Consider the following 27940-nt stretch of genomic DNA (forward strand, 5'->3'; position numbering starts at 1 on the left):
GGCCAAGTAATATTCCATCGTATATATGTATGACATCTTCGTTGTCCAATCACTGTTGACGGGCACTTAGGTGGCTTCAACATTTGGCTATTTTAAATAGAACTACAGTGAACATAGGGGTGCATATATCTTTTCAAATTAGTGTTTTGTAGTTTTTTTGGATAAATACCCGGAGAGGAATTGCTGGGTCATGAGGCAGTTCTGTTTTTAAATTTTTGAGGAACTCTTTTCTATAGTGGCTGCACCAATTTGCAATCCAACTGACAGTGCATGAGAGTTCTCTTTTCTCCACATACTCATTAACACTTATTTTTTTATCTATTGATGATAGCCATTTTGACAAATGTGAGATAACATGTCATTTTGGTTTTAATTTGCATTTCTCTGATGATTAATGATGTTGAGCATCTTTTCATATGTCTTGGCCATCTGCTCTGGAAAAATGCCTATTTGGATCCTCTGCCCATTTTTTAATTGCATTGTTTGTTTTTGGCGTTGTATGAGTTCTTTATAAATTTAAGATGTTAACCCTTTTCCGTATGTATCATTGGCAAATATCTTTTTCCATTCAATAGGTTGTCTTTTCATTCTCTTGATGGTTTCCTATAGCCCTGTAGTTTGACATCAGGTAATGTGACACCTCTACCTCTGTTCTTCTTTCTCGGATAGCTGTAGCTATTTGGGGTCTTTTATGGTTCTGTATAAATTTTAGGATTATTTGTTCTAGTTCTATGAAAAATGCCATTGTATTTTGATAGGAATTGCACTGAATCTATAGATTACTTTGGATACTATGGCCATTTTAGTAATGTTAATTTTTCCTATCCACTAGCATGGTATATACTTCCATTTACTTGTATCTTCTTCAGTTTCTTTCTTCAGTGACTTATAATTTTCCAAATACAGGTCTTTTATCTCTTTGGTTGAATTTATTCCTAGGTATTTTATTGTTTTTGATGTAATTGTAAATAGGATTGTTTTCTTAATTTCTCTTTCTCATAATTCATTATTGGTTTATAAAGATGCAACCAATTTCTGGATATTAATTTTATATCCTGATACTTTACTGAATTCATTTATCAGTTCTAACTTTTTTTTTTTTTTTTTTTTGGTGGACTCTTTAAGGTTCTCTATACAAGAAATGACAGTTTTACTTTTACCTTTCCATTTTGGATGCCTTTTGTTTCTTTTTCTTGTCTGGTTGCTGTGGCTAGGACTTTTAATACAATGTTGAATAAAAGTGGTAAAAGTGGACATCTTTGTCTTGTTCTTGATCTTAAGGAAAACGTTTTTAGCTTTTCCCCATTTAATATGATGTTAGCTGTGGATTTGTCGTATATGGCCTTTATTATGTTGAAGTCTGTTACCTCTGTTCACACTTTACTGAGTTTTTATCATAAATGGATGCTGGATTTTGTCAAATGCTTTTTCTGCATCTATTTATATGATCATACAATTTTTATCTCTAATTTTTGTTAATGAGGGGTATCATATTAATTAATTTGCAGAAATTGAACCAAACTTGCATCCCGGGAATAAATGCCACTTGATCATGATATATGATCTTTTTAATGTATTGCTGAATTCATTTTGCTAATATTTTGTTGAGGATTTTTGTATCTGCGTCCATCAGGGATATCAGCCTGTAGTTTTCTTTCTCTTTCTCTCTCTCTCTCTTTTTTTTTTTTTTTTTTTTTATTGTAATGTCTTTGTTTGGTTTTGGAATCAGGGTTAATGATGGCCTTGTAAAATGAGCTTGGGAGCCTTCCCTCCTCTTGAATTTTTTGGAGTAGTTTGAGAAGAATAAGTGTTAAGTCTTCTTTGAATGATTGATAAAATTTACCTGTGAAGCCATCTAGTCCAGAACTTTTGTTTTTTGGGAGTTTTTTGATTACCAATTTGATTTTGTTAGTAGTAATCAGCCAGTTCAGATTTTCTATTTCTTTTTGATTCAATCTAAGAAGGTTGTATGGTTCTAGGAATTTATCCATTTCTTTCAGATTGTCCAATTTATTGGCATATAATTGTTGATAGTATTTTTTTTATAATCCTTTGTATTTCTGTGGAGTCAGTCAGTTGTCACTTCTCCTGTTTCATACTGATTTTATTTATTTGATTCCTCTCCTTTTTTAATGAATCTGGTTAAAAGTTTATCAGTTTTGTTTACCTTTTCAGAGAACCAGTTCTTGGTTTTATTGATCTTTCGTATTGTTTTCTTAAACTCTATTTCATTTATTTCTGCTCTGATTTTTATTATTTTCTTCCTTTAACTCACTTTAGGCTTTATTTGCTGTTCTTTTTCTGGTTACTTTAAGTGTAAGGTTACACTGTTTATTTGAAATTTTTCTTGTTTCTAGAGGTAGGCCTGTATTGCTATGAATTTTTCTCTTAGGACTGCTTTTGCTATGTCTCATAGATTTTGGGTCATTGTGTTTTCATTTTTATTTGTCTGAAGGTATCTTTTGATTTCTTCTTTGATCTCATTGTTAACTCATTCATTATTTAGTAGCATGTTATCTAGCCTCCCCCTGTGTTTGTCTGTTTTTCAGGTTTTTTTTAAATTTAATTTTATTATTTGTTTCGAGTATACAATACATTGGCTAGACATTTATATAATTTATAAAATGATCCCCCTAAGTATTCTTTCTCTCCTCTGACTCTCCACCTAGCCATTTCATTAATGCTAACTACATTCCCTATGCCATGCTCCCCATCCCTGTGACCATCTATCAATTACTAATTAGTACTTCTTTAATTGACTTCTAGTTTGATACTTTTGTGGTCATAGATGATGCCTGATATGATTTCAGTCTTCTTAAATTGACTGAGACTTGTTTTTTGACCTAACTCGTGTTCTGTCTTGGAAAGTAGTGTTCTATGTGCATTTGAGAAGAATGTATGTTCCGCTGCTTTGGGATGAAATGCTCTAAAAATATCAATTAAATCCATCTGTCATTTAAGGCAGCGGTTTCCTTGTTGATTTTCTGTCCATTGATGTTAATGGGGTGTTAAAGTCCTCTACTATGACCATGTTACTGTTAATCTCTCCTTTTATGTTAGTCAATACTTAGGTGCTCCTATGTTGGGTATATAACTGTTTACTAGGGTTATATCTTCTTGTTGGATCCCTTTATCATTATATAATGTTCCTTTTTGTCTGTTATCATCCTTTGTTTGAAAGTCTATTTTGTCTGATGTGAGTGTGGCTACCCCAGCTTTTTTTTCATTGCCATTTGCATGGAATATATTTTTTCCATCCTTTTACTTTGTGTATGTCTTTCAATTTGAAGTGGATGTCTTGTAGATAGCATGTTTGGGTCTTGTTTTCTTATCCATTCAGCCTCCCTATGTCTTAAGCATTTAATCCATTTACATTTAAAATGATTATTGATAGGTACATAGTTATTGCTATTTGTTATTCATATTTACTTTCTTTTTCTTAAAGAAGTCTCTTTAACATTTCTTGTAATATTGGCTTGGTGGTGATGAATTCCTCTAGCTTTTTCCTGTCTGGGAAGCTTTTTATCTCCCTTCAATTTTAATTGATAGCCTTGATGGGTAGAGTAGTCATGGTTGTAGGTCCTTGCTTTTGATTACTTTAAAATTTTTGTGCCAAGCCCTTCTGGTTTGCCATGTTTCTATCGAGAAATCAGCTGACAGTCTTATGGGAGCTCCCTTGAAGGTAACTAACTGCTTTTCTCTTACTGCTTTTAAGATTCTCTTTTTGACTTTAACTTTCATCATTTTAATTTTGATGTGTCTTGGTGTGAGCCTCTTTGGGTTCATTTTGTTTGGGACTCTCTGAGCTTCCTGGCTTGTATATTTGTTTCCTTTGCCAGGTTAGGGAAGTTTTCAGTGATTATTTCTTCAAAGACATTTCAATTCCTTGCTCTCTCTCTTTTCCCTCTGGTACTCCTGTGATGGGAATGTTGCTATGCTTGATGTTGTCCCAGAAGCCTCTGAAACTATCCTCATTTTATGGGTGTTTTTTTTTTTTTTGCCATTCTGATTAGGTGTTTTCTGCTACCTTGTCTTCCAAATCACTGATTCAATCCTCTACTTAATTTAATCTGCTATTTATTCCCTCTAATTCTTCATTTCAGTTATTATGTTCTTTATTTCTGTTTTTATTTTAATGGTTTCTATGCCCTTTTTTATACTTACTATCTCTTTGTTGAAGTTCTCACTGAGAATTTCTGTTTTTCTAAGTTCATTGAGTATCTTTATACTAGAACTATGTATCTGTTAGATTGCTTGCCTACACTTCATTTATTTCTTTTTTTGGAATTTCCTCCTGTTGTTTCATTTGGGACATATTTCTTAGTTTTCTCATTTTGGCTGCCTTTCTATGTTTTTTCCCTCTCTCTGTATTAGGTAGATCTGCTACATCTCCCAGTCTTGTCCAGATAACCTTATGTAGTAGTTGTCCTGTGGCGCAGTCTCCATGATCACCTTTACTGGGTGTCCCTTGTGTAGATTGTGTGTACCCTCTTGTTGTAGTTGAGCCTTGGTTGCTGTTGGCATGTTAGTGTGGGGGATTTACTCTCAGGCTGACTGGTTGTGAAAATTGGCCACACTCACAGATTATAAGCTGCTTGTGGGGCTGACCCCATGGAGTGGGATTCACCCATGGGCTTGTGTGCCTGTTGAGACCACCCTTTGAGTATGCCGCTTGTGGGCCTAATCATCTGACACCAGCCTCCGGGTGTTTGATTCTGGGACCTCTTCAAAACTATCATTGGTTGGTTGCTGCCTGTTCTGGACCTGGAGGCATGTGGGCCAGCTCTCACCAGTACCAGCCTGGGACAGGTCAGCAAAAGGCCCAGATCCTCCCCAGGCCTGAGGCTGCGTTCTGGTTGCTCATAAGACTCAGTAGCTGAAAGAGCCTCGGGCAGTACATGAGTTGGGAGGAACAGGGTCCCACATGAGCCGAAGTCCCTTCACCGGAGCCCAGGGTGAGTGCCTTTGTGAAGATGAGTGCCTGTGTGTGAGTGAGTCTGTGTGTGGACCCTTTAAGAGGAATTCTGAGTTTCCAGCAGCCTTCTATCTTACCTCAATGGTTTCCGGCAGCCTTCTATCTTACCTCAAAGACTCTCTGTTGATTTTCACAGCCAGATTTTGTGGGAACTCCTCTTTCTGGCACTGGAACCCTGGGCTGGGGAGTCCAGTGTGGAGCTGGGACCCCTCACTCCTCTGGGGGACCTCCACAGCCAAGATATCCCTCCCAATATTCAACCACCACATGTAGGTGTAGGGCCAGCCCATTTCATATCTCAACGTGGCCTCTTCTTTATATCCTTAGTTATAGGAGTTCTCTTCAGCTTGTCTGCAAATAGTTATCCAGGTTGATTGTTCAGTAATTTAGTTGTAATTTTAATATGGTCGAGGGAGGAGGCAGCACAGTGTTTACATACTCCACCATCTTGACTGGAACCCTCTGATATTTCTAATATTGCTATAGAAATAGATTACTTAGGAAGAAAATGCTATTAGAACAGTTTTGGGCTTAGGAGATAAATTAGTGTATATTAGAAGAGAGACTTAAAAACACCATAGCATATTTGTTTTCTGTTTTAATTTGTAAGTCGTTGATAATTTCTAAGTAAATCTGAGTCTTGAAGCAGATTGTCAAAAGATTAAATTCTGTTTATGTGCACATGGTTACTTTCATCTACTAATGTTAACCAAAATTAGTGAATAAGACAAGACTGCAAAAAATCATATAGAGCTTTAATAGAGAGTCCTCTTGAATGTGTGGGAGAAAGAGAGAAGAATGCAAGCAGCGGAAAGTGACCAAATTTATCAGGATGGAAAAAAAGCTTTCATTCCATCCCAAACAAATGTAAACAACACTAGGTAATATGATATCTATAAAAATAGATATTTGGAATAAATCCATGAAATTATAGATAGACAAACCACTGTGTAGTTGGATTTCTGAATTCTTAAAGTAAGAGAAAGAACAAAAAGAAATGCTGTTGAAATGTGAGTACCAGTGTACTAAGTTAGCTGCTTGAATAAAATAACACATGATGTGCTTGAGCCTTGATAGGTGATGCTTTATAGAAAATCTTTCTCTAAGTGTCTGGGAAGTATTTGAATACAAATGTATGGAACAAATGAAGGACAAATTTGGCTTTTAAAAGCTTGAAGTAAAGTGATTTCATGTGCATTTTCACCAAGAAGTGAGTAAACTTCAGACTCAAACTGTTGCACAGTGTACACTCCACTGTTTCATTTAAACCTTATGACGACAACAACAAAAAGACCGTTATTAGATATTTAATGTTGGCTCAAGATTCAGACAGAATGACTCCTATCTGCAGTCACAAGCACTTTAGCAGTCTTTAACTTCAACACTCAAATCTCCATTTTGTCTAGATAATTTAATAGATATATGAAGGGCAGAATGACTTGGATGCCCAGAAATCTTATATAGGTTTTCCTTTTAATCTGTCACTGTGTCACAAACCGTTGTATACATAGTTATTATTCAAAAATGTGTATACAAATTCCATGTCCACTCTATTTTATAGAATTATTTAAGAGGTTTTTTGGATAACTCTGGTTCCTTACTCTGTGCTCTTAAAGGTAGCTCATACTCAAAGCAAAGTTAATTTAATGATTATTTTTGCAATGAAAATGCCTTACTCTCTTTGATATCTCTATAGACTACATATGCATAGGTATACTGTTAACCACAGGAGAGGTTCAGGCTCTAATAAAGAACAGAAGGCATTTATTTGAGGAAAAGGATTTGAGACATTCACGTAGCAACCCAAAATGCTCTCTGGATAGAACAGAGAAAGGCAGGATTTATAAAGGCAAAAACCACAAAATGTAATTCTTCCATGCAAATGAAGGATTCCTGAGTAGATTAACAGGAATTGGTTAGTTTCAGTATGCAAACAAGGGAGTCAAAAACTACAAGAAAGTAGTCTATATGTGTGCATGTAACAGTTATTCCAGGATGCTTATGGCTCCAAGATGTCCTTGAGCTGAGTTTAGCAACAGATTTAGCAACTTAATAGCAGCAGCTCTGAGAACTAAGGAAGCACAAGGTGTGCTAGGCCCCACTTCCTTAATAGCCTCCTGACTGTATTTTAAGTGACTCTCTTAGCAATGTTTATTCCATTTTATTTTCTAAGCTATCAATACATAATATACACATTATGTTTAAACATATTTGTATTGTATATATGTTTATACATACTGGGTAGATGTTTGAATAGATGGATAGAGCAAGCAATTCCATCCCAAAACATCCTTACATTTTTCTGAACTATTTACAAGTTTAATTGTGTACATCATGGCCTCACTTCTTTTTTGTTTCTTTTAAAAGAAATCCTTGCCTATAAAAAGGTAGTAAAAATATTCTGCTGCACATTCTTATTTTTTGCATGGTGTAAAATTTGGGTTTTGGTTCTTTTTTTTTTTTTTCAATTTTGATATCTGGTTGACTCAACATTGTTTGTTTTAAACAAACTTTCTTTTTCACCATTGGATTGCTTTGACATCTTTGCCCAAAGTCCAGTGATCATATAAGTTCTGGTTTATTTCGAGGCTCTCCATTATGTTCCATTGATCTATTTGTTGATCCTTATGTTGGTACCATCCTGTTTTCATTACTGAAGCTTTGTAGAAGTCTTTAAGTTAGGCAGTGTGAGTCTTCCAATTTTGTTTTCTGTCAAGTTGCTTTGGATTTTTATTTTTTTGCATTTCTACATACATTTTAGAATTACCTTGACATTTTCTACAAAAAACAAAACAAAACAAAACAAAAACCTTGATAGGATTCTGATTGGGATTGAGTTGACTGTAGATCAATTTGAGGAGAATTGAAATATTAGCAATATGGATTCTTTATTTCCATAATATATCTCGCCATTATATTCATTTTCTTTATTTCTCTAAGCAGTATTTTAGTTTTCAGTGTTGAGACCTTGCATATTTTTGTTAATTTCTTAGGGTGTTATGTTTCTTATGCTATTTTAAATGGCCTTTGTTTTCTTTTTTCCCCTTCCCCATCCCCCCCCGTTTTTTTTTTGTTTTTTGTTTTTTGTTTTTTTTTGGTTTGTACTTTCTTCTCACTCCCAGAATGAAGCCCAGAATGAAGGGACTGGTAAATGGATGAATCACACTATCCTAAGTAAGCTGTTACTTTTTTTAGAAAAAAATGTGGAGCAAAAATAACCTGGATGCAGTGTAATAGCTGTCATTATAGAGGTCTGTGTGTACTGTTCTCCCATAGGCGTGGAAGAGGAGGAGGAAGCAAAAGCTTTCCTGAGAAAGTGACTTTTGAGTTAAGACTTATAAGAAGAGTAAGAGCCATAGATATAGGGAGAGTAGAACTCCCAATAGAGAGAAAAATACAGAGATTCCAGAGAACGTGATTTCTTTAGCAAACTGCTTATAATTTTTAGTATGTCGAAGTGATTATGGAGAAGTAGACAGAAGTAGGCCATGTGCTAGGTTAAGCAAGATTAAGGAATTTGAGGTCTACCTGAAGGTCAAGGAAACTATTTAATAAATGAACTCATAAATTTAGTTTACTTCTCTAAAAAACTTACAGGTGTCGGGTGAGAATTATTATTAATTTTTAGTTTATCAGTACATTTATTTTTCTTAGGTGCCTTGTCTTTGCTCATTTTTCAGATTGAGTTTTAAGGATTTCATCATGTCTTTCATCACTTTTAAGTTATACTTTTGATGTTTTTTTGATAGAAAAGTTTTTGATTTTTATGTATTCAAACCTGTTTCTCCTTGACTTTCTTAGGAAGAACTTCCTCATCCCCAAATTATGTTACTTATCTACAGTTTCTTCTACATAACCCATGAAAATGGTTTTTTTTCATTAAGTTTTAAATAAGATCTTCAGTATATTTTGATGTATAGATTTTTTTCTCCATGTACTAGAATGACTAATAGTTGTATTATTTTGCAACTGAATTTCAGTGGCATCTTTATCATCTGTAGATGCTTTTTCATTTACACAAGTTTTTCGTTGTAGAAAAGTTTAGGAAAGTAAAGGCAAGATGGTGGTTTATAGCGCCTGATCTTTGGTGCTTTTATTTTTTTTAATTGAACTAATGCTTGATATTTGGTACATTTCTTATTACAGTTCAGATTTCTGGCTTCTACTGATAAATCAACAATATGGCATCTCTGTCCACACATACGGCCCCTGAAGATCAGGCACACTCCTCTCCTGGTTGCTTCTAGTTCCTTTCTCCCAAGGTTGATTGTCGGTTGCCAGTTTTCTTTCAGTTTACACTATGGTTTTTCTTGTATCACACATGTATTTCCCTCGAAACCTGGAAAATAAGAAACTTGAGAGAGCCACATTTTAAGAAAAGTGGAGGACAGTAGATGTCTATGGAAATAAGGAGTTCCACAAAGTTTGAAGTTATGCCAGTCTCTCCAAATTAAAAACCAGTCAGAACATACATAATTTCAAAGCTTTTTGTCACAAATGATTTATAAGTTGTGTTAGTACATGCTTTCAAAATATAGTGAAACATTTTAATGGATAAACAGAAATATCTGCCTTCCTTATTAATAGGTTTAGTTTTTAGTTATATGAGTTTGACTTATTTATGTGTTGTTTCAAGATTATATTCTAATACGTGGGTCCTACTTGTCGGAGCTGTTGTGAGGCTTGAATATATAATGTATGTTAAGTACTCAGCACTTTGCCTGACTCAGTCTTGGCGTATGGAAACTTGATTTTGTCATTATGTTTATATATGGAATACAGTGTTATAAAATATGATGTGATATGTTAATAGATGAGATTAGTTTATACTTGTGTTCATTCTTGTGCTGTGTATTTTTTGGTCAGATAATGTCAGGATTATATTAGCTTTGTTTAATAATAGGATAGCTCTCCTTTTTAATGTTCTGGAACAGCTTATAGGATTTTGTTTATCTTTTATTTCAAATTTTGAAATACCTGTCAAACTGTCTGACTCTAGTTCCTTTGCTAGATAATTCTTTGTCAACTTTTTCCTTTTCTTTTTGGTATGGTTCTTTATATTCAGGCGATCTGCATCTTCCAGAGTATTGACTTTATGATTTTCAAATGTAGTTAATATAAAGTATCACTTACCCTTTGAAAAATAACCTCTTCTGTAGTTGTACTTGTATTCCTTTCTTAATCTGTCCCTCCCCAATCTAGGTTTGCCTATTTGTCCTTTTAAAAGACTAATTAATACTTGGGTTTATTTATATCTTTTAAATTTGTTTGTGGAAATGTTCATCCATGTACAAAAGTAGAGAGTATAATAGTATATAGTATAATAAATCACATTGTACCCATCCCCCAGCTTGGAACAATTGTCATCTTTTTGGATTTATTTATTAAATATAGTCATTCTTTTTCTTTTTTACATTTTCCCCCATGGGATAATTGTAATTTTTATAACTTTATTATTTAAGTGCCTAATTCTTTAATTTTACTCTTATTTAAAAAGCTATTTCAAAGAGTAATTAAAGCACTTTAAGAAAGTAAATTTGATAATAAGCTCAACTTGGATGACTGTCTACTGTTTTTACTGTCATTGTTTTCAAATAGTTGATTTTTAGATGTATTTATCTCAGTAGTTATTTTTAAAAATACTATGTTTTAAATTTCTATTTTGTGCAGTTTCTTCTGTATACAGTCTCTAATTGCAAGAGTTATTCGATATTTTTAGTAGTCTAGTTTTATGATCAGTTTTGTAAACATGGTGTATTGCATCCTCAAAATAGCATATAGTCTGATTGTAGGGTTAAGAAAATAATTATCAATCTTAAAAAAAACTTAATTATAGTACTCAAATAATTATTATATTTAAATTTGTTTTTAAAATACCAAATAAAAATGTAAATTATTCAAACCTCTCATTTTGATTATAATCTATCATTTATTTAGCTTTTGCATTTTCTTAGTTTTTAAAGATCCATTTTATGTCTCTGTTCTTTCTGGTAAAGCATACATTGATACTGAGTGGTCAATCATAAACCTGACATTTTAGAATCCAAATATTAGCTATACTTACTGAGTTAAGAGAATATGTATTAGAATCTTTAGAGTAACTTATGCATCTTGACATTTTGAAGATTGTGTGTACTTCTTAAAAACCTTTAGCTGAACTATGTACCTCTCCTGCTTTTTATTGGTTATGAATTAGTAATCAGCCCCAAATACTTGCAAGTTAGATTTAAAATAAGCATGTGTTGTATTATCATTGCAGTCAAGTTCAGTTGTATAGCTTTGGTTTGAGCCTGATAACTGGTCCTATTTAATAATTCTACTTAAGGAAAATCATTGGTAATTGCATGTAAATTTATAAAGAGGTATTGGAAGAATGCTGGAGTGATGATAAAACTGTCTGTAATTCTCTTTTGGAATGTTACCACTTGCATATTGTTTACAGGATATATGTTAATATTTTATGGTGGCTAATCATCAGTAAGATGATATCTAAATGGTATCTCTAGAAGTTCCCAAAGAGCAAGTTAGTACCCGATAGTGCTGTTTTGGGTCATTAGGAGACATCTAGACGTCCACCTCCCAAAAAACTTCTCAATGGCATCACATTTGTTACTTTCTTAGGATCTGAGTGTAGCCCTCTTTCTTGTTGACTGAGAAACCTGATTTGTCAGCTTCTGTTTACAGAGCGCAGTGGAAAGAAGCTCTGCCTTATGTGAGTAGACTCATGTCTCAGAATCTGCAGTGACCACTGTCACTGCCATGTAGACTAAATGTTTATTTCAAGCTGACCTGTTTATTGTTTCTCTACATAGAATATAATTTTAATAAGAACCGTAGAATTTTAAAAGGTTGTGGGAGGCATACAGGGAATTAATAAATTGCCATTGTATTAATCATAGAATTAATCTGGCCAGTGGATGGAGGTACTTAAAATCCAACAGGTGCCCCCACTTAAACATTGCCAGGTTGGGCACAACTACCATTTGCTGTGACACTACTTCTCCAGACTGGCCCACCCCTTGGTTATGGGCACATTCCCTCTTCCCTTCTTTAGATCTGAACATATGTCCTGTCAGCTTGTTCTCATATCTTGGCCTGTGAGCCAGTTTGCTTCTTTAAGGACACATCACATCTTGTCTTAATTCATTATGTGTTGAATTTATAGTTTAACTCTCAGAGAGTAGTAGTATTATTTTAATTGTTTCAAAATTCTCCTCTTTTTTCCCCCATTCTAGCCCTGATGATATGGGCAAATCTATAGAAAGCCTTGCAGAGTTTCATATGTGCACATAATTTTTTTTTCTTTTTCTTTTTAAAAATATTTCACTTATTTTCAGTTGGCAAATTAATAGGGACCTGCTGGCAAAATTTCAGTCTTTGACTCAGGAAAGATTTTTAAAGTAATACAAAACAATTGGTTGGATGGTTTTATTTAAATGCTTTAGAAATTTTTTCACTTATTACTTTGAAATAATTGATTTCTTTCTAGGAATATGGAATGATTGAGAGGAAAGAAGTGGAAGACCCAAGTTTTAATCCTAATATATACCTTGAAATATCTCTTAGATGGGTGCATCCCTATAATCGCCATAAGCTTCAGCTTCACTTTTTCTTTAATCTGTAAACAAACATTTACTTGATAGGAAAGAATAACTTTGATAACAAAGATGAAGAAAGGTTTGAAACAATGTGATAAGGCACAATCTTAAGGTGTTAATACATCTCTTCACCTGTAAAACAAGGGAGTGGGATCAGAGCAGAAAGGCAAACTCAGATGCTTCTAGGCTAGGTCAAAATGGAGGCCAGTGCATGCCCCATTTGAAGAGGTAAATTGCTTCTTGGCTTTTTTATCATGGTATGGGGATGCAGGCCTGATGATTCTGTATCTTTTAACTTTTCAAGAGAAACTGGAAATCTGGATTTTTATATGAAAATTCATTATTTAAAATGTCAGCAATTAGCATCTTTGGCCATGCCACCCTGAACACACCTGATCCCATCTGATCTTGGAAGCTAAGCGGAGTCAGGCCTGGTTAGTACTTGGATGAGGGACCACCTAGGAAGACTGGGTGCTGTAGGCATAAAAAAAAAGTCAGCAATTAGTTTATAATCTTTAGAAACACTGTATAATACCAAGCAAAACATGTCTGTAAGCCAAATCTGCTCCCTAGGCCTTTGGATAAGATGACAACAGAAGACATCTTTCTGAATTAAATATTTTTAGTGTCTGTTATTCTGATACTCCCTCTTGGAGGAGAATATACAGTGTCCTGGCTGTTGTCAGAAGTAGTACAGAGAAGAAGGCTGGGTGATTGGGTTGAGAGCCTTGGATTGGCTGCCACTAGTAGATACCCATGGGCTCTCTCTACTCCTCCTAGGAAGGTACAAGAAATTGTGGGACTTCTGTAAAATACCAGTGGTGGTAGTTACTGCTTCAAAGCAACTGCTGTTTGTCATCTAGATAGTATCAGTCAGTTCTATGCTGAAGTAGATGGAGGTAAAGTTCTGGCCCAGCTTTGCACCTAGGATGGGAACTAATGCAGGAGAAGAATCTCAAAGGCGTAAGCAATTATGTTGGGAAGCAGAAAAGATTTCAAGGTTTTTGATTTGTTTTTGGTTTTGTTTTTCTGTATGAGAAGAATATCATCATTTAGGAAACTTCCAGTATAGAAATTTTCTTCAATTCTAGTAGTATGGAGTTAAGGAAAGTGAATAAGATGAAGAGCAGTGTATTCATTCTGTAAATACTGCTGAAGTGGCCCTCAGGTAAGCCAACATAAGACCACCCATGTCTAAGCTGTGGTGTGTCACTAGAGCAACCACAGAAAACTAAGAATGAATTACAAGTTTTTGCTAGTGACAGATTAAGAGCATGCACTGGAAAAATTAATATTCGTTAATTAGTCTATTTTTGCCAATCTGATAGCTCTCAATCTAACCCGAGCACCCTTTGAGAGCTGAAAGCAGTAGTCCCTCTTTATAGAAAAATTCAGATAGTAAAATAAATATTTTAGGCTTTATGAACCAGTATTGTCTCCATTGCAGCAATTCACCTCTGCCATCTTACTATGAAATCATCCATAGACAGTGGGAGTGGGTGTGGTGGCATTCTAATAAAACTCAATGTTCAAAAACAGGCAGCAGGCAATATTTGACCTGTAGCTTAGAGTTTGTTGACCTCTGATCTAGAAGATTGATAGTTGTTCTAGATTGGAATATTAATCAGCAAATATTCACTTACCTACTCTTCCTCTGGGTGGAATGTACATCCCAGCTCTCTTGCCTTTGCGCTTGACCTTGAAACATACTTAGGCCAATAGAATGTGAGTAGACATAATGGATACAGAGATTTTGGATGTGTTTACATGATCTAGCTATTCTAATGTGCTCTTTTCAGTTGCCATGAAAAGAACATGCCCCAGGTAGTCCTGATCCAAGGAAGAAAACAGACATAGGGAGAAGAGCTAGACCCCCACAACACAGTTTGAAGCCAAGTTCTACTACCTACAACCTGAAGCAGAGTTGCCCAGCTGAGTCCATACTCGATCAGCCAAGCTTCAGGCAGCCTGCAGGCCTGTGAGCTTGAGAATATAGATTGTTTTACCCATTGAATATTGGAGTAGCTGTTAATGCAGCATAATTATAGAAATAATTGGCTAATATTACAGTGGAGGAGAATTATCCAGCTGGATAAAATAGTGACCACATGATTCTTGTTTTCAAAATCCAAAACAACAAAAAGGGATTTTCCTCATACAAATCTGAGAAAAGATAAAGGGGTGTTTTTTCTTTATGATTCTCGACACTACTCCTCATCCCCCATGCTTTCCCTGTGGTTGAAATAAGTCTTGAATTGTAGAGTTAGTTCCTGTGTGTACAGCTAATCAATACTTAACGCTCTTTTTAGAGAGGCGTATCTTTCCTTAAGTACTAGAGAGGATCTCAGTACCAAGAACTGAATATTTAATACTTCTGAAATTATATCTGGAAGAATATCCAAGCTCTCCTCTGAAACAGGAAGTTGTGGTCTCCTCAGTTCATCAGAGAAATCTGAGATCCTGAATGTTTTTGGAGGTCAGGATGAAGACCTCTAACTGTAGAGTAGAAAGGGGCTTTAGGAAGTATCCTCTTTACACATTAAAATGAAGCTTTCTCTCTTAGAATTTCCTTCTGTCCCAGAGAGATCAGTCTGATTAGAATCAAGCTGCTCAAGATAAATCTGAGCTTTGGGTAACTTTATTATTGAAGTTATGCAAGTATCTGTAAATGCTAGCTAATTACCAGTTACATGCAAACATGTGAAAAATAATATAATGCTTCTCATTTCCAAGGTGGTTGTATACCATCTGTATGATGTCAATTTTTAGTTTGAAATGGTCTCAGATTCCTAGGTTGGTGTTTTGTTTTGTCCTTTCTTATTCTTGAGAAGTGGAATCAGGAAAGGAGGAATGAGTGAGACTAAGAAAATGATCTAATTACCTTGAAAATGATTTTCTTTCTAAAATAGTACTGAGTTTGAATTGTGACTGTTGGATTTTCTGTTTAGTGGATTTAAGAATTTAAATTAAGTTTTAGATATAGTTGCTGATAGATTTTTAGATTGGCTTAAAAATTATCTGAATTGCTGTTTCTTTATGTAACATATGTTGTTGCAGAAATATGCCTATATTCATCCACTTTTAGAGAATATCTGCTATCTTTTTGCACTCTGAAACATATATTTCATCACAGAAAACATGGTTTACATTCATTTTTACTTATTGTTTCAGAATTAACTCTTAAAAATCTGGCAGATAAACTTAGTATTTTACAAGCTTTGTTTTAAGAGCAACTTTTCTAGGGAATGTGCCATTGCTATTTCTTTTACTAGGATGGTAGTGGTCTCATTGAGAAAGAAATTGTGTAGAAATAACTTCAATTTTTGGAACTTTATATTTTCTTTTGCAAGGCACTGAAGTGGACTCCTGTTGAGCTTTTTAAGATACTTTACTGATTTGCTGACTGAGGAGGCAAATTGAATGACTGAGATGATGATATCTGCTATTGCCCAGATGGGTTGCAGAGGGAGGAAAGAGGCTTATAAAATCCTGAGACATCTGTCCAGGATGCTAATAAAATTAAATTTGAATTTTAGTCCCTCCTATTGCAAATGTAATCTGTGCAAAATAAAAAATTAGAAAAATATGGGAAAATGTGGAAAGGAATTTTGTTTCTGAGTGTGGGAAGGTAGAGAAGTGAGGGTCAAGTATGAAGAGACAGAGTTCTGGCCTGCGAATAGAACCAAATGGAATCATATTACCTTAGGGAAATTCCAGCAATGTTTTGAAATTTTATTTTACTCACCTTGAAAATATTCTACTTTATCTGGACATGGCCAGTCATTGTGGCAGAAAGAAAAGAGAGCATGATGAACCTTGTTATTAAGAGGTGGATGTAAGTGATAAACAAACTCCACCCACGTTACATTGGCCAAAAAAAGGAACATGAGTTCAGTAGAGCCAGGAGTATATAATATAATCCTCCCACAGGAAGAGCTTCTATAGGGAGAGAAACTAGAATATTTGGCAAACAAAAATACTATGACCATGCTCTTTATTTGATGACTTTGCCTTATCCATGAGGAGATCAGATCACTTAGAGTGCTAAATCTTTTCACTATGGAAGCACACCCTGGCCTTGGAGGGAGGGGGTCCTGCAACCCCACATAGGACCGTAACTCCGTAATTTTCAGTGGGACATTTAGGTATTCCTGAAATTTTGCATTGTGCGTACTTCTTTTCTAAGAAGAGGCCCAGAAACATGTTTATTAATTAAGAGGTGATGGGGAAATGCTAAATTTGGTTTATTAGACACCTTTAGTGGAAAGCATTTCTGTTTTGGGAAACAATTTTTTTATAGCTAATTTACACATTCTGGTTGTACACTCTCTGGAAAGATATTCAGTAAATGTTTTCCTAGTCCATGCAATGACACAGAATTGTAGAAGTTTTCTCCCTGGCACAGCAAGAGAACTGGCTTCGATTTTTTGCCAAGAGGCTTGCTCCAGGTTACCAGGCACACTTTTTTGCTGTGGTTAACATCCTCTTTTTATCCTTTACCACTGTAAATTTGCCTTTTTCTTTATTGCCATTTTTCTTCATAATAGTTATTTTGTAGTATTGATTGATAACATCAAGAATTGCTTCTCATTTCACTTTCTCTTTATGTCTTCATCAAGACATAAATGTCTTCAGTGAAGATACTCTGATGCTCACTTAGAGAAGCAGTTGCTTGGCAGTGGGGATATTGCTGTGGTGTTGGGTGAGCTCTGATTTAACATGGTATCTCTCTTTTATTCCCCAAAGATCTCTCCAGGGATGGTGAAGTTGGAAAAAGGCTCCTTTAACCCCGCTCCAGGATGAATCCCCTGCTGGAAGACATGGAGAACGCTTTCACAGGGAGCCAGAGCTCTCATGCTGCTTTTCACGACATCCATTCCATCAACCCTACACAACTCATGGCCAGGATTGAGTCCTATGAAGGAAGGGAAAAGAAAGGCATATCTGATGTCAGAAGGACTTTCTGTTTGTTTGTCACCTTTGACCTCTTATTTATAACATTACTGTGGATAATTGAGTTAAATGTAAGTGTTTTTTTTTCCCGTGACTTTATAAGAATTCTTTCTAGAGACAAAAAATAAATTGTATTATCATTTCTGACTCATTTAGTACATTTCTTTTTTTTTTTCCTCAAATGAGGCAACGTTGGTCTTTTCTAGCTGATTTGTACATTTCTTGTCCTTTAGTGTTATAAAAACTAACATAAACCTAGTTAATTTAAAACTCACTTTGTGTGGGATTTTGAAATGTGAATTAATGATGTTTTACTCTATGAGAGGAGTTGACAGACTACAACCTGGGGGCCAAATTCAGCTGGCCTGTTTTTATAAATAAAGTTTTATTGGACAACAACCCTGCCCATCTGTTTAGATATTACCTACGGCTGGCTTTTATGCTGAGTGGTTGGGTTGAGTAATTCTAACAGTCAGTCTGTCCCACAAAGGCAAAAATATTTATTCTTGGCCCTTTTCAGAAAAAGATTTCTGATCCTTGTTCCTAAAAATGTAGCATGCTTCTGGAATGTATTTTAGGTGTTGCATCCACTTTTCTAATTCCCATATTTAAAATTTTACAAAGAATAAAACTTTAATTTATTCTTTGATTATTTTAGTGAAGAGATTATTTATTTGTATTTTATCTAAAAAAAAAAGGTCCTGGCAGCATTTGGAGCTTTGTCTATATTTTGCTAGGTTTATGCAATCATAATGCCAAAAATTGTTTAGATCAGTACCATCCAATAAAAATATAATGTAAACCTCATATGTAATTTTAAGTTCTCTAGCTGCTACCTTTATTTAATAAAAGTAAAAGTAAACAGGTGAAATTTATTTAATAACATTTTATTTAATCCCATATATGTTTTCTCCCAAAGCCTTGGTTCTGTTTACATTCCTTACCAACAAATAGGTAAACTCTTCCAGGATGCTTTCCTCTCAGGCAAAGTTGTCTGCTCCTTTTGCTTTCAGCAGCTCATCTAGTTTTAGGAAATACTTGCTAAGGCCTAGGTAGTAATAGTTATTAGCTGCTGTTTATTATTAAGACGTTATTCTTTGCTAGGCACAGTGCTAGGTGCTTTATAAGAAATTTATTAAAATACAAAAATATGAAAAGATGCTGAGATTCCTGTTTGAAAATAATTTTTAATTTTGCCTTTTTATAGGAAGACTCAACATCTTAATCTAAACTCAAATATTCTGAATCATAACAGCAATTTTAGTTCTAGACTCTTAGTAATTAGGGTCAATAAACTCATTTAATTTCATTATGGATCCTAATAGAGTAACAAAACTCATTATGACAGCAGATACTTAGATTAGAAAATAAGATTTACCCAGAATTGCAGTACTATGCCACATGAATCTACTATTAAATTTCTGTTTACAGGTTTCCCTTCTGTTAATTAAGCACCATAGGTATGCTTTATTTTGTTTAAATCTAAACAAGCCAATGATATGACACAATAATTTAGTGTCTCTTTTTATTGTTTGTTCTGTCTATGTACATTAAAGAAAATATTTAAATTAATATATATTTAAAGAAACACATTTTTAAAACTAATAGTTATGTAATGAGAGAAAAAAGAAATGCATATTTTAACAGCAGCAGTTTAAAAGGAGCACAATTAAAAATTATTGATTTACCACTAATATCACATGATTTTAAGTGAGGGAAGCTGTGGGGCAGAACTGTGCTGGGGTTCACGAGACCACACTTCTCACTCTCTCCTTTTTATTGCTTTAAGAAAATTCAACTGGAAGTGAAGTTCTTGTTTATCAGAAGGCTTTTCTGTTTACCTCTGTGTAACATGTTATAAATGAAAAATCACCAGGCCTAGCAATTAAGAAATGTGTTTTTATTCTTACTTTTCCACTGCCTGCTAGTCTCCCCAGTTATAAAATTAAAAGATCGCATGGGTATACAGTCTTTGAAACAGTGCATCATGACTTTAGCAAGGTCTTTTTTTTTTAATATTCAATTTCTAGTCTTATTTGTTTTGAATTGTCAATCTTGACCTGAGTTTTTCACTACACTCTGTACCATCCCTTTTCTTTTGTTGTCCGTCTCTAACTCTAATCATTCAAATCCATTGTATTTTTTTTTTTTATACGTCTATACATTTACTGAGTGCCAGGGTATATGCCTCTGATTCAGGTGTTGCAAGCTCCACAGAAAAACTGTGAGATAACAAAATTTAGCTGAGGAGGTATATATCTTATACTGCCTGTACTGTTGGTCTTTAAAAGAAGAAAGAAATAGCATAAAAGGTGCATAAGTCTTTAGAAGCATATGGGGACCCAGCTGTTCTATGCGATTATAACAATACTTTGCCTTCATATATGGCTTCCTACTTAACCACTTTTCCTCCTTGCGTCAGGGAGCTGACTGTGACCAACCCAGCCTGGAGTGCAGGGACTGGTGAACCTAGAGTTGTTCTTTTCTCACTATTGTTATGTTTTAGGTACTTATTTTCTTTCCGTTTTTGATTCTGATTTTATTGCCCCATTGTCACTATGTTCTATAGTTAAACTGTGATAACCAACAATAACAAATTCAAATTAGGGGGAGGTCAGTGGATTAGATTTATCTAAGGAATAAGTGGAAAAGATGGACTGTGAATTGGGTATGGAAGGATAGGTGTAATTTGGGCTAGAAGGATGATCTGGAATTGGATTGGGGAACGATAGGGAAAGGGTTTGGAGATCAAGGTGAGCAGAGGCACTGAGGCAGGAGTCTGTGCTTATGCATGGGTGTGTGTGTTTGCGTGCGCGCACACACGTGCACTTTGGAGAGGACAGGGACAGAAGCTGAGAAAATAGTAGCCTGGCTAGACAGTAAGGTTTATATAGGAAATGAAATCGCATAGGTAAGCTTGTTCTAGACTATTAAAATTCTTAAAAGCTATATAGAAGTGTTAGACTTAATGCAAGAGTGAGATTTTATAGGTTCTGGAGAAGATTGGAAAACATAGTTTTGAGATCTTCCAGAAGTTAGTGATTCACATTCCACATCATGTCCAGTTGGATGTCAGCGTGCTCCCTCCCCAACATACACACATACACTCCTTCTTTCCCCTTTCTTCTTGATCAGTAAATACACATACTCAAGTCAAAAATGAAGTCTCATCTTTGCTTGATTTGTTAGTTTGTTTTGTATTTTTCACATCCCATATCCAGTCTAAAAGTAAGTTCTGTCAAATTTACTTTCAAAACCGAAAACATTGGAGAGTGTTCAGAATGTGAGGGAAGCCCCGGATAAATGTGAATTGTCTTCTTTAAAAGTATGTGTAGGATTTTAAGTTTGGGCTAAGTGGTTTTTTTCTCTTCTAAGAAATCTTGAAGAGAAAAAAATGTTTTCTTGTTTAACATTTTAGTTTGCCAAAATATGAACTACAAAAAGCATTGTTTTTCATTATACATTTATATTTGTTGAATGAATGAATTCAGAAGTAGGAAATGCTATATTTCCTACTTTGTTGAATTAATGAATTCAATTTATATTTGTTGAATGAATGAATTCAGAAATAAGTAGGAAATGCTATTCATTATTTTTCTATTAAAAATATGAGGATTCATCTATATTTTAGCATTTCTGAGTTCTGAGAAGATAGGCAGAATAGTGTATGCAAAACCTTACTTATGTGTTATCTTGTATTATTTTCACACCTTGTTTTCACTTCTTATTCTTTCTAGGTGAATGGAGGCATTGAGAACACGTTAGAGAAGGAGGTGGTGAAGTATGACTTCTACTCTTCTTATTTTGACATATTTGTAAGTATTTTTTGTTTCTATTTCACTTTAGATATAATGAAACCTTAACCAAAAGGCAAATTTCCTCTCAATAGACCTCAAATTCTGTACAGTGCTATTGGTTCCCTCCCTTGAACACTGTCATTTCTTTTTACTGGCCCATTTTATGTCTCTATCTTTCTCTTTCTGAGGAATTGTCTGGTCATCTCAATGAAAAAAAAAAAAAAAAAGATTATTGAGAGATAAGAGAGGGTAACAGAAAATGCCATTCTGATTTTCTTGGAGTAGAATGGCTGAAACAGAAGCCATTGACATTAATTTCTAAAAGGAAAATTCACCTATTTATATAATAACATGATGAAAATACCTTTCTTTTCTGCCTTGAGGTAGATTTGAGTGTGTTTTAAATAATAATTCTATGTTTCATTTTTCTATAATATAATTTGAAGACAGTTATATGTTGGTAATCTTGGGCAACATTAGTCAGTTGTAGAATTACATAGATGCAATTATATGTAGATGAGGCATTTGTTTTATTCAAATAAATGCTTGCAGTGTCTTCCTAGGACACACTGTGACTTTAATTGTGTTTGCTACATCTCCATGGTATATCCATATTTATAGTATTAGTAAATCATATTGTAACACTGCATTAGATACAGCATAGGCCATTAAAATTCACAGTGAATTCCCTCAAGTTCATTTTAACTATCTTCGAAAACTATCTTTAGAAACTCTGTGCACATGGTTACAAGTAGGACCCTTAAAGTCAGAAAAACCTGGGTTTGATTCACAACACTATTACTAGATTTTCAGGTCTAATTTCAGTTTCCTCATATGTAAAATGAGATCATCATTGTTCTGAAAACTAAATGAAATTGTAATACATGGAAAACATTTAGCCCAATGATACATCTAGAAGTGCAGAGAACCACCTGCAATCACTGTCATCATCATCATTATTTTTGGTTGAGAATTTTAATGATTATGTTTACTAGTAGTTTCCAGACTACTCTAAAAAGTCTTGTTTTGTTTTGTTTTGTTTTGTTTTTGAAGGGGCCTGCAGAAGTGCGTATGGGGAAGGAAGTGGGATTTTCAATAAGCAGCAACCTGAGTAATTCCATTTTTATTTGTACAGTATGTTGAAAAGTGTCTGGCTGCTACAGACTATTTGTAAAACCACTAATATAATTTCATCCCCTTGTTTTTCCAAATGAAGACATTGCATTTCATGGTTCAGTGTCTTGATCTACTTCAGGTCATTGAAATTGGTGACAGAGGATGTTAAATCCTAAATCTCTTGATATTTATTTCTTCTGAAACTATTGACATAAATAACAAAATTGATTTTTCTTTTTTCTCCTGTTTCTCTTGCTGAATTTACCTTAAAATAGCCTGAGCCAGGAATTGCCAGGAATCCAGATTAAACCACTAGTCAGATCTCCATGGACTAGCTGTACTCCATGCTTAGGGGGTTAGACTGTCATGCATGGGCTAGGAAATTGACACGGCCCCCAGGGAACCCTGGGATCTGGGAGACTTTGAGATAGAGGGTTAAAGATATACTTTTGCCAAGTCCCAAACACAGAGTTGGAATGAATATAGAAACTAAATGGTTAGCAGATTGTTGGAAAACACATTTTTAGTGAAAGCAGCAAAGCAAAAACAAATATAACCTGCAAACTTCACTCATGTAAAAGGATCTTAAGTGAGGTTATCCAGTCAATGGCAGCAAAAAAGTCAGCCTCCAGCTTTTCAGCATTTTTAATTAATGAGGAACTTTTGGCAGACTTCTACCCTGAGTTTCAAGTTAACCTGACTTCCCCAACTCAACATAAGCATATTTTCCAAGTAAACTTGGTAAAATGTTATTGTGTTTATTCCTTAGTGTATAAGAGTTACTAAAACAGCTGTGGAATAGTGATTAAGAGCCTGGTCTGTGGAGTTAGGCTACCTGGATTCTAATCCTGGCTTCTACAACTGAGGACTCATGTGGTTTGGAAAATTTTTCTATCCATCTTTTCTGTGTAATAGGATTAATGATAGGAGTTGACTCATGGAATTGTTGGGGTGGGGACTATATAGGATAATAGTACACATAAAGAGTTCACAAGAGTCCCAGAACCACCCTCAATAATTAGATGGTAGCTACTGGAATAGGCTGAATGCTCCCAGCACCCCAGTAACCTGGAGATTTACAGTGGACTTTTCTAAGAACCTGGTATCTTCCAAAAGTCTGCGTCTGTAGCTGGAGTAGAAAAGTGAACTTTGAGAACATTTTCTCCAATCTTAAAAGTATATCAGAAATATCTGTGTACTCAAATGGAAAGTAAAATTAATATTTAATTATATGTTCTTTTGTTGAGAATGGGAAGTTAATTTGAATCCTTATTTGGGTGGTATTACATAAATTCTAGAACAAGGGTCTCAAATGCTGGTCAATAGAACAGTGCTCGTCTGTGGCAGCCTTCAGCTAAATCAGAATAGTGAAGACTGGTGGGTTCTTCATAAAACCAAATTACTTTACTTTTGTATATATTTTTTAAAATGTATCTTGTTCTTTTTTTCTTTTTAATATAGCTTTTGGCAGTTTTTCGATTCAAAGTGTTAATACTTGCATATGCTGTGTGCAGACTGCGCCATTGGTGGGCAATAGCGGTGAGTATACCTGGATCAGTGGTTCGTCTCCTCCAATGCTGGTGCCAGGGCCAGCTCACCACGAGGGTAAGCTAAGAGAAGAGGTGGTTTTCATCTAGGTTGAATTCTACTAGCTTTTCCTGAGTCCTTTTCTTCCATACTTCAGCAAATTTAACACGCCAGTGCTTCTTTCCAATGGTAATGAGTAGCTAGCTTTGTCTGTATGGATACTAAGCCAAAAGAGAAATCTAGGGGCCCAACAGGATTATTGGCCACGTACCAGCCCACGCTCTACCTCATTTTGCAATGAAAGATGAGATCAGTACTTCTGTCACAAAGATATTGGAAAATTTCCTGTTGGTTAAAACTTCTTGGAGATTTTTCGTAGTTTGCTCTGCTTATTTTGATAATTGCCATCTTCCCTGTTATATTCCCCTCCCTCTAATCTTAAAGGGAAAAGTTCTCATGTTCCTTTTTATTATTGCCTTTAGGCTTCTTAAAGGCAGTAGCCTTTTTACTCATCTTTGATTCCTTTCATCTGGCATAGAGCTTTGGCACATGCTATTCATTCTCAATAAATATTTATTGGTTGAAAGAAGAATTATAAGCAGTTCTGCCTGAATTATTTTTGCCATTTCCACTGAGGTCTGAACACTCACCTTCCTGAGAGCTCTAATAAGGCAGGTATATGGGGACACTGTTGAGCTCTTTCCTCGGGCTGGAGAGAACTGCTCAGGGATAACCTGCGGTCCTGCTTTTGGAGTGTGAGACTTTGGTTTGTGTGTGGGCCAGCAGTGGTTTGTCTGGCTGGGAATGGAGTGCTGCTCTCCTAAGACAGAGTCCACCAGGGGCCGCCTCTACCTGGGCCATCTCTTCTGAGCATGCGCAGAATCACAAGGCTGACATCAGAACATCTGTCAAGCCCCGAGCTCATGTTTTATGGATATAGGCTGACAGTTTTAGCTAGACTTGGCTCCCTTTCCTGAATACACTTTTGCCAATACCAAATAGCTGTGATGATTATCCCTTCCCAATTTTCTACAACAGTTCCTATTTGGAACATTCTGTCCCAGAGTCTCCATAATGTACACTAGTATATGTCAGACCATCTGTCTCAATGTTTGTTTCAGAAAACTGGTTGACACTCAGTGAGAGTTTCAAGGAAGCATCTTCAGTATCTAATTGCAAATTATCAAAGAGACAGGTCAAATTTAGCACATTTATTCTTTCTGATTTTTATTTTTAAAAACATATGTAGAGAGGAGCCCAGCAACTTGAAGGAGAAGTCAGCTGATACGTAAAGAGCACTTAGGGTCAGCCTGTAAAGTTAATTATTATCAGAATATAAAATGCTGCCTCTCCCAAGTGGCTGCCTGGCTGGTTGGCTGGCTGGCGTGTGTGTGTGCGCGCGCGCGCGCGCATGCATGTGTCCGTGCCCATGCGTGTCGGTAGTATTTTGCTAACAAGTACTGACTCTGCAACTTTATTAATACTTACTGAGCATGACACTTAATATCCCCTGACCTCCATTCTGTCAGTTAAGGCTACTGTTGGCATTCTCTTTGGTCAGGTTTCATATGGCTACAAGTCTTAGTTGAAGGACTGAATGACAAGAGTCAGGGCCAGGTCCTATGGGATTATCTCTGGGCTTCCCAACCCCTAGGGGGAGCCTTGCCTCTATATTTCACTGTCCCTTCTTCAGTAGTGATAATGTCTTTGGATGTTGTACCATCTAGTAGACAAAACTTAGTTGCTCAGCACACCGGCCTGCCAAAAGGTGGGGAAAAAGAAGCCGTGAGCAGCCAGTCAGGGATTGCGTGCCATGCGGAAGCCTACTTTTCCCCAGTCTGTGTTTAGGGGAAGATGTCAGGCTGAGCTTTTCTCGGCATTATGTGCTTCTGGTTAGATGGGTGTCTTGTGTGAGGAATGTAAAATGTCTAATTTGAATGGTGCTGAATTTTTGTGTCTTTCAGTTGACAACAGCAGTGACCAGTGCCTTTTTACTAGCGAAAGTGATCCTCTCAAAGGTATGGCCTACTGCTTTTTCTGAACAATACCATCTGTAATGACAAAGCCTCATGTGAGCCCATGGTAACTGTATTTCCCTCTCTGGGTCATACCTGTTCTTCCAGCTTTTCTCTCAAGGGGCTTTTGGCTACATGCTGCCCATCATTTCATTCATCCTTGCCTGGATTGAGACGTGGTTCCTGGATTTCAAAGTATTACCTCAAGAGGCAGAAGAAGAAAACAGTAAGTTTCTCTCAAAGTTAGTCTCTTGAGACTGGCTAGGCACCAAGCTGGAAGAGCTGTAAATGTGATTTGAATGGAGCTGCACGTGGGAGCAGTTAGGCGGATCACGTTTTCTCCATTCTTTAGTGGGTACAGCAGACTGTTGGTGGGTTTGTGATGACGATGGAGTTAAAGAGGAGGAAGATAGTAAACCAGGGAAATGCTCAGCCATCTCAGGCTTTCATACATCCACCTCTGAGGATCTGAGTGATAACTAGCATCATGTAATCATGAGTCCTTCCAAAGCTGTTATAATTTCCCTGTGTAGCTCTAAGTATCCTTGGATGTTGACTAAGAAGGCCAAATGACTCATTGAGTTTTCTGATTAATTATCGGGGTAAAATTCTTCTCTGCATGATGACCTTAGGGGAAGCCCATGCACCCCACTTGCTCTCTTGGAGGTGACATTATCAAAGTTCAACACAGACCCAGTCAGTTTCAAGACATGCTGTTTTTATTCTTTGTCAATCATCTGGCTCAATTTGCCCTGCCTAATAGGAAAAAAAGTCTTGTTATAGAAAGTTAAACTAGCAGAAGGCAAAATAACTTTGCAAATGGTTTTCTTTTGGAAAACCTCATTTACAGAGAAGAAATACATAAGAAAGAATTACTCAAGAGTAGATTTAAACACATTAATCAAACCATGATGTGTCTTCTATCTTTTGCCTTCTTTTCTTTAATGAAAATATATTATGGAGAAAGGACAAAATAAATGGAAGTCATTTTTTAAAAATTATATGTAAAGATCAAATTGAACTTTATTGAAAGCAGAACAGCTATTAATGTGAGGCCTGAATGCTTATGTGATTAAACTAAATTCAAAGTAACTAATTAAGCAGAATATAGAATTAATGAAAAATTTTAAAACAGCATTTATTTTCACTGTCTGTAGCATATTTTATGTACTACCTGGCACCTGCTGTTTGGCCTGGTGCTTCCTCCAACTTTTTCTTATTGTTAATCCATGTTCAGTCAGAAGAACTCATTGTCGATGGCCTCTCTAGACATGCATTAATGTCCTTGACCTTGCTACATCATGCTTCCTTCTCTTTTCTTTGTTTTTTAATACCCTTCTTTTTTAAGGACTATTTTAATGAATAAATATTTCTTCACCATCTTAATTCCTCTTTGTATATTTATAAAAGTCTCTCCATTTACATCTGGTATTTCTCCAACCAGATGCAGACTGTAGACCATTTGTACAAGCTGACCAGGTTTTTTGTTTTGCTTTGTGCTTTGGTTTTGATGTTGTTGGTTTCTGTAGGGAGGCAGGTATTCTCAAGGGAAAGATGCTTTAAATACTGAGTCAAAGAAACCCATGAGTAACATGAGGGAATTTTTTAAAACTAGTTGGAATGTGTCGTTACAGTACAGGTATATAGTTAACTAATAAAACTTAGTTTTTGGTTGAAAGAGTTTCAAAGTACTTCCTTTTGTTAAGAATATTTTTTAATGTAACATTAACACGTTTTATTGTGGGTAACCTTGCCAAGAAGCTACCGGAATAGTGGCATCATTCTCAGCATCTGGATTTCTTCTCTTCCAGGACTCCGGATAGTGCAGGACGTTTCAGAGAGGGCGGCACTTATACCTGGTGGTCTTTCTGATGGTCAGTTTTATTCTCCTCCTGAATCTGAAGCAGGTAAAAAGTTTGATTATCATTTGTATTTTGTTCATTATTCAGAAGCTGAGCT

The 27940-nt window shown here is 35.6% G+C and overlaps 1 protein-coding gene and 1 pseudogene across 5 annotated transcripts in view; both read left to right on the plus strand.

The window, feature by feature from the left end:
* STARD3NL (STARD3 N-terminal like) overlaps window positions 1-27940 on the plus strand; it is a 56750-nt gene that overhangs the window by 11032 nt on the left and 17778 nt on the right. For 4 of the 5 annotated variants that reach the window (XM_015599548.2, XM_015599545.2, XM_006925334.3 and 1 more), the window contains 6 exons: window positions 17320-17597; window positions 21264-21341; window positions 23901-23978; window positions 25931-25984; window positions 26090-26207; window positions 27793-27888. In XM_015599548.2, coding sequence (XP_015455034.1) covers window positions 17373-17597; window positions 21264-21341; window positions 23901-23978; window positions 25931-25984; window positions 26090-26207; window positions 27793-27888 — 649 coding nt within the window. In that variant the 5' untranslated portion in view covers window positions 17320-17372. Of the gene's footprint in view, window positions 1-8097; window positions 8150-17319; window positions 17598-21263; window positions 21342-23900; window positions 23979-25930; window positions 25985-26089; window positions 26208-27792; window positions 27889-27940 lie in introns of all 5 variants that reach the window. The other variant, XM_015599544.2, reaches the window with a different exon arrangement.
* Window positions 12938-13056, plus strand: LOC112473550 (annotated as a pseudogene).

Source organism: Pteropus alecto, unplaced genomic scaffold (assembly GCF_000325575.1).
Source record: "Pteropus alecto unplaced genomic scaffold, ASM32557v1 scaffold109, whole genome shotgun sequence".
Taxonomy (NCBI): domain Eukaryota; kingdom Metazoa; phylum Chordata; class Mammalia; order Chiroptera; family Pteropodidae; genus Pteropus; species Pteropus alecto.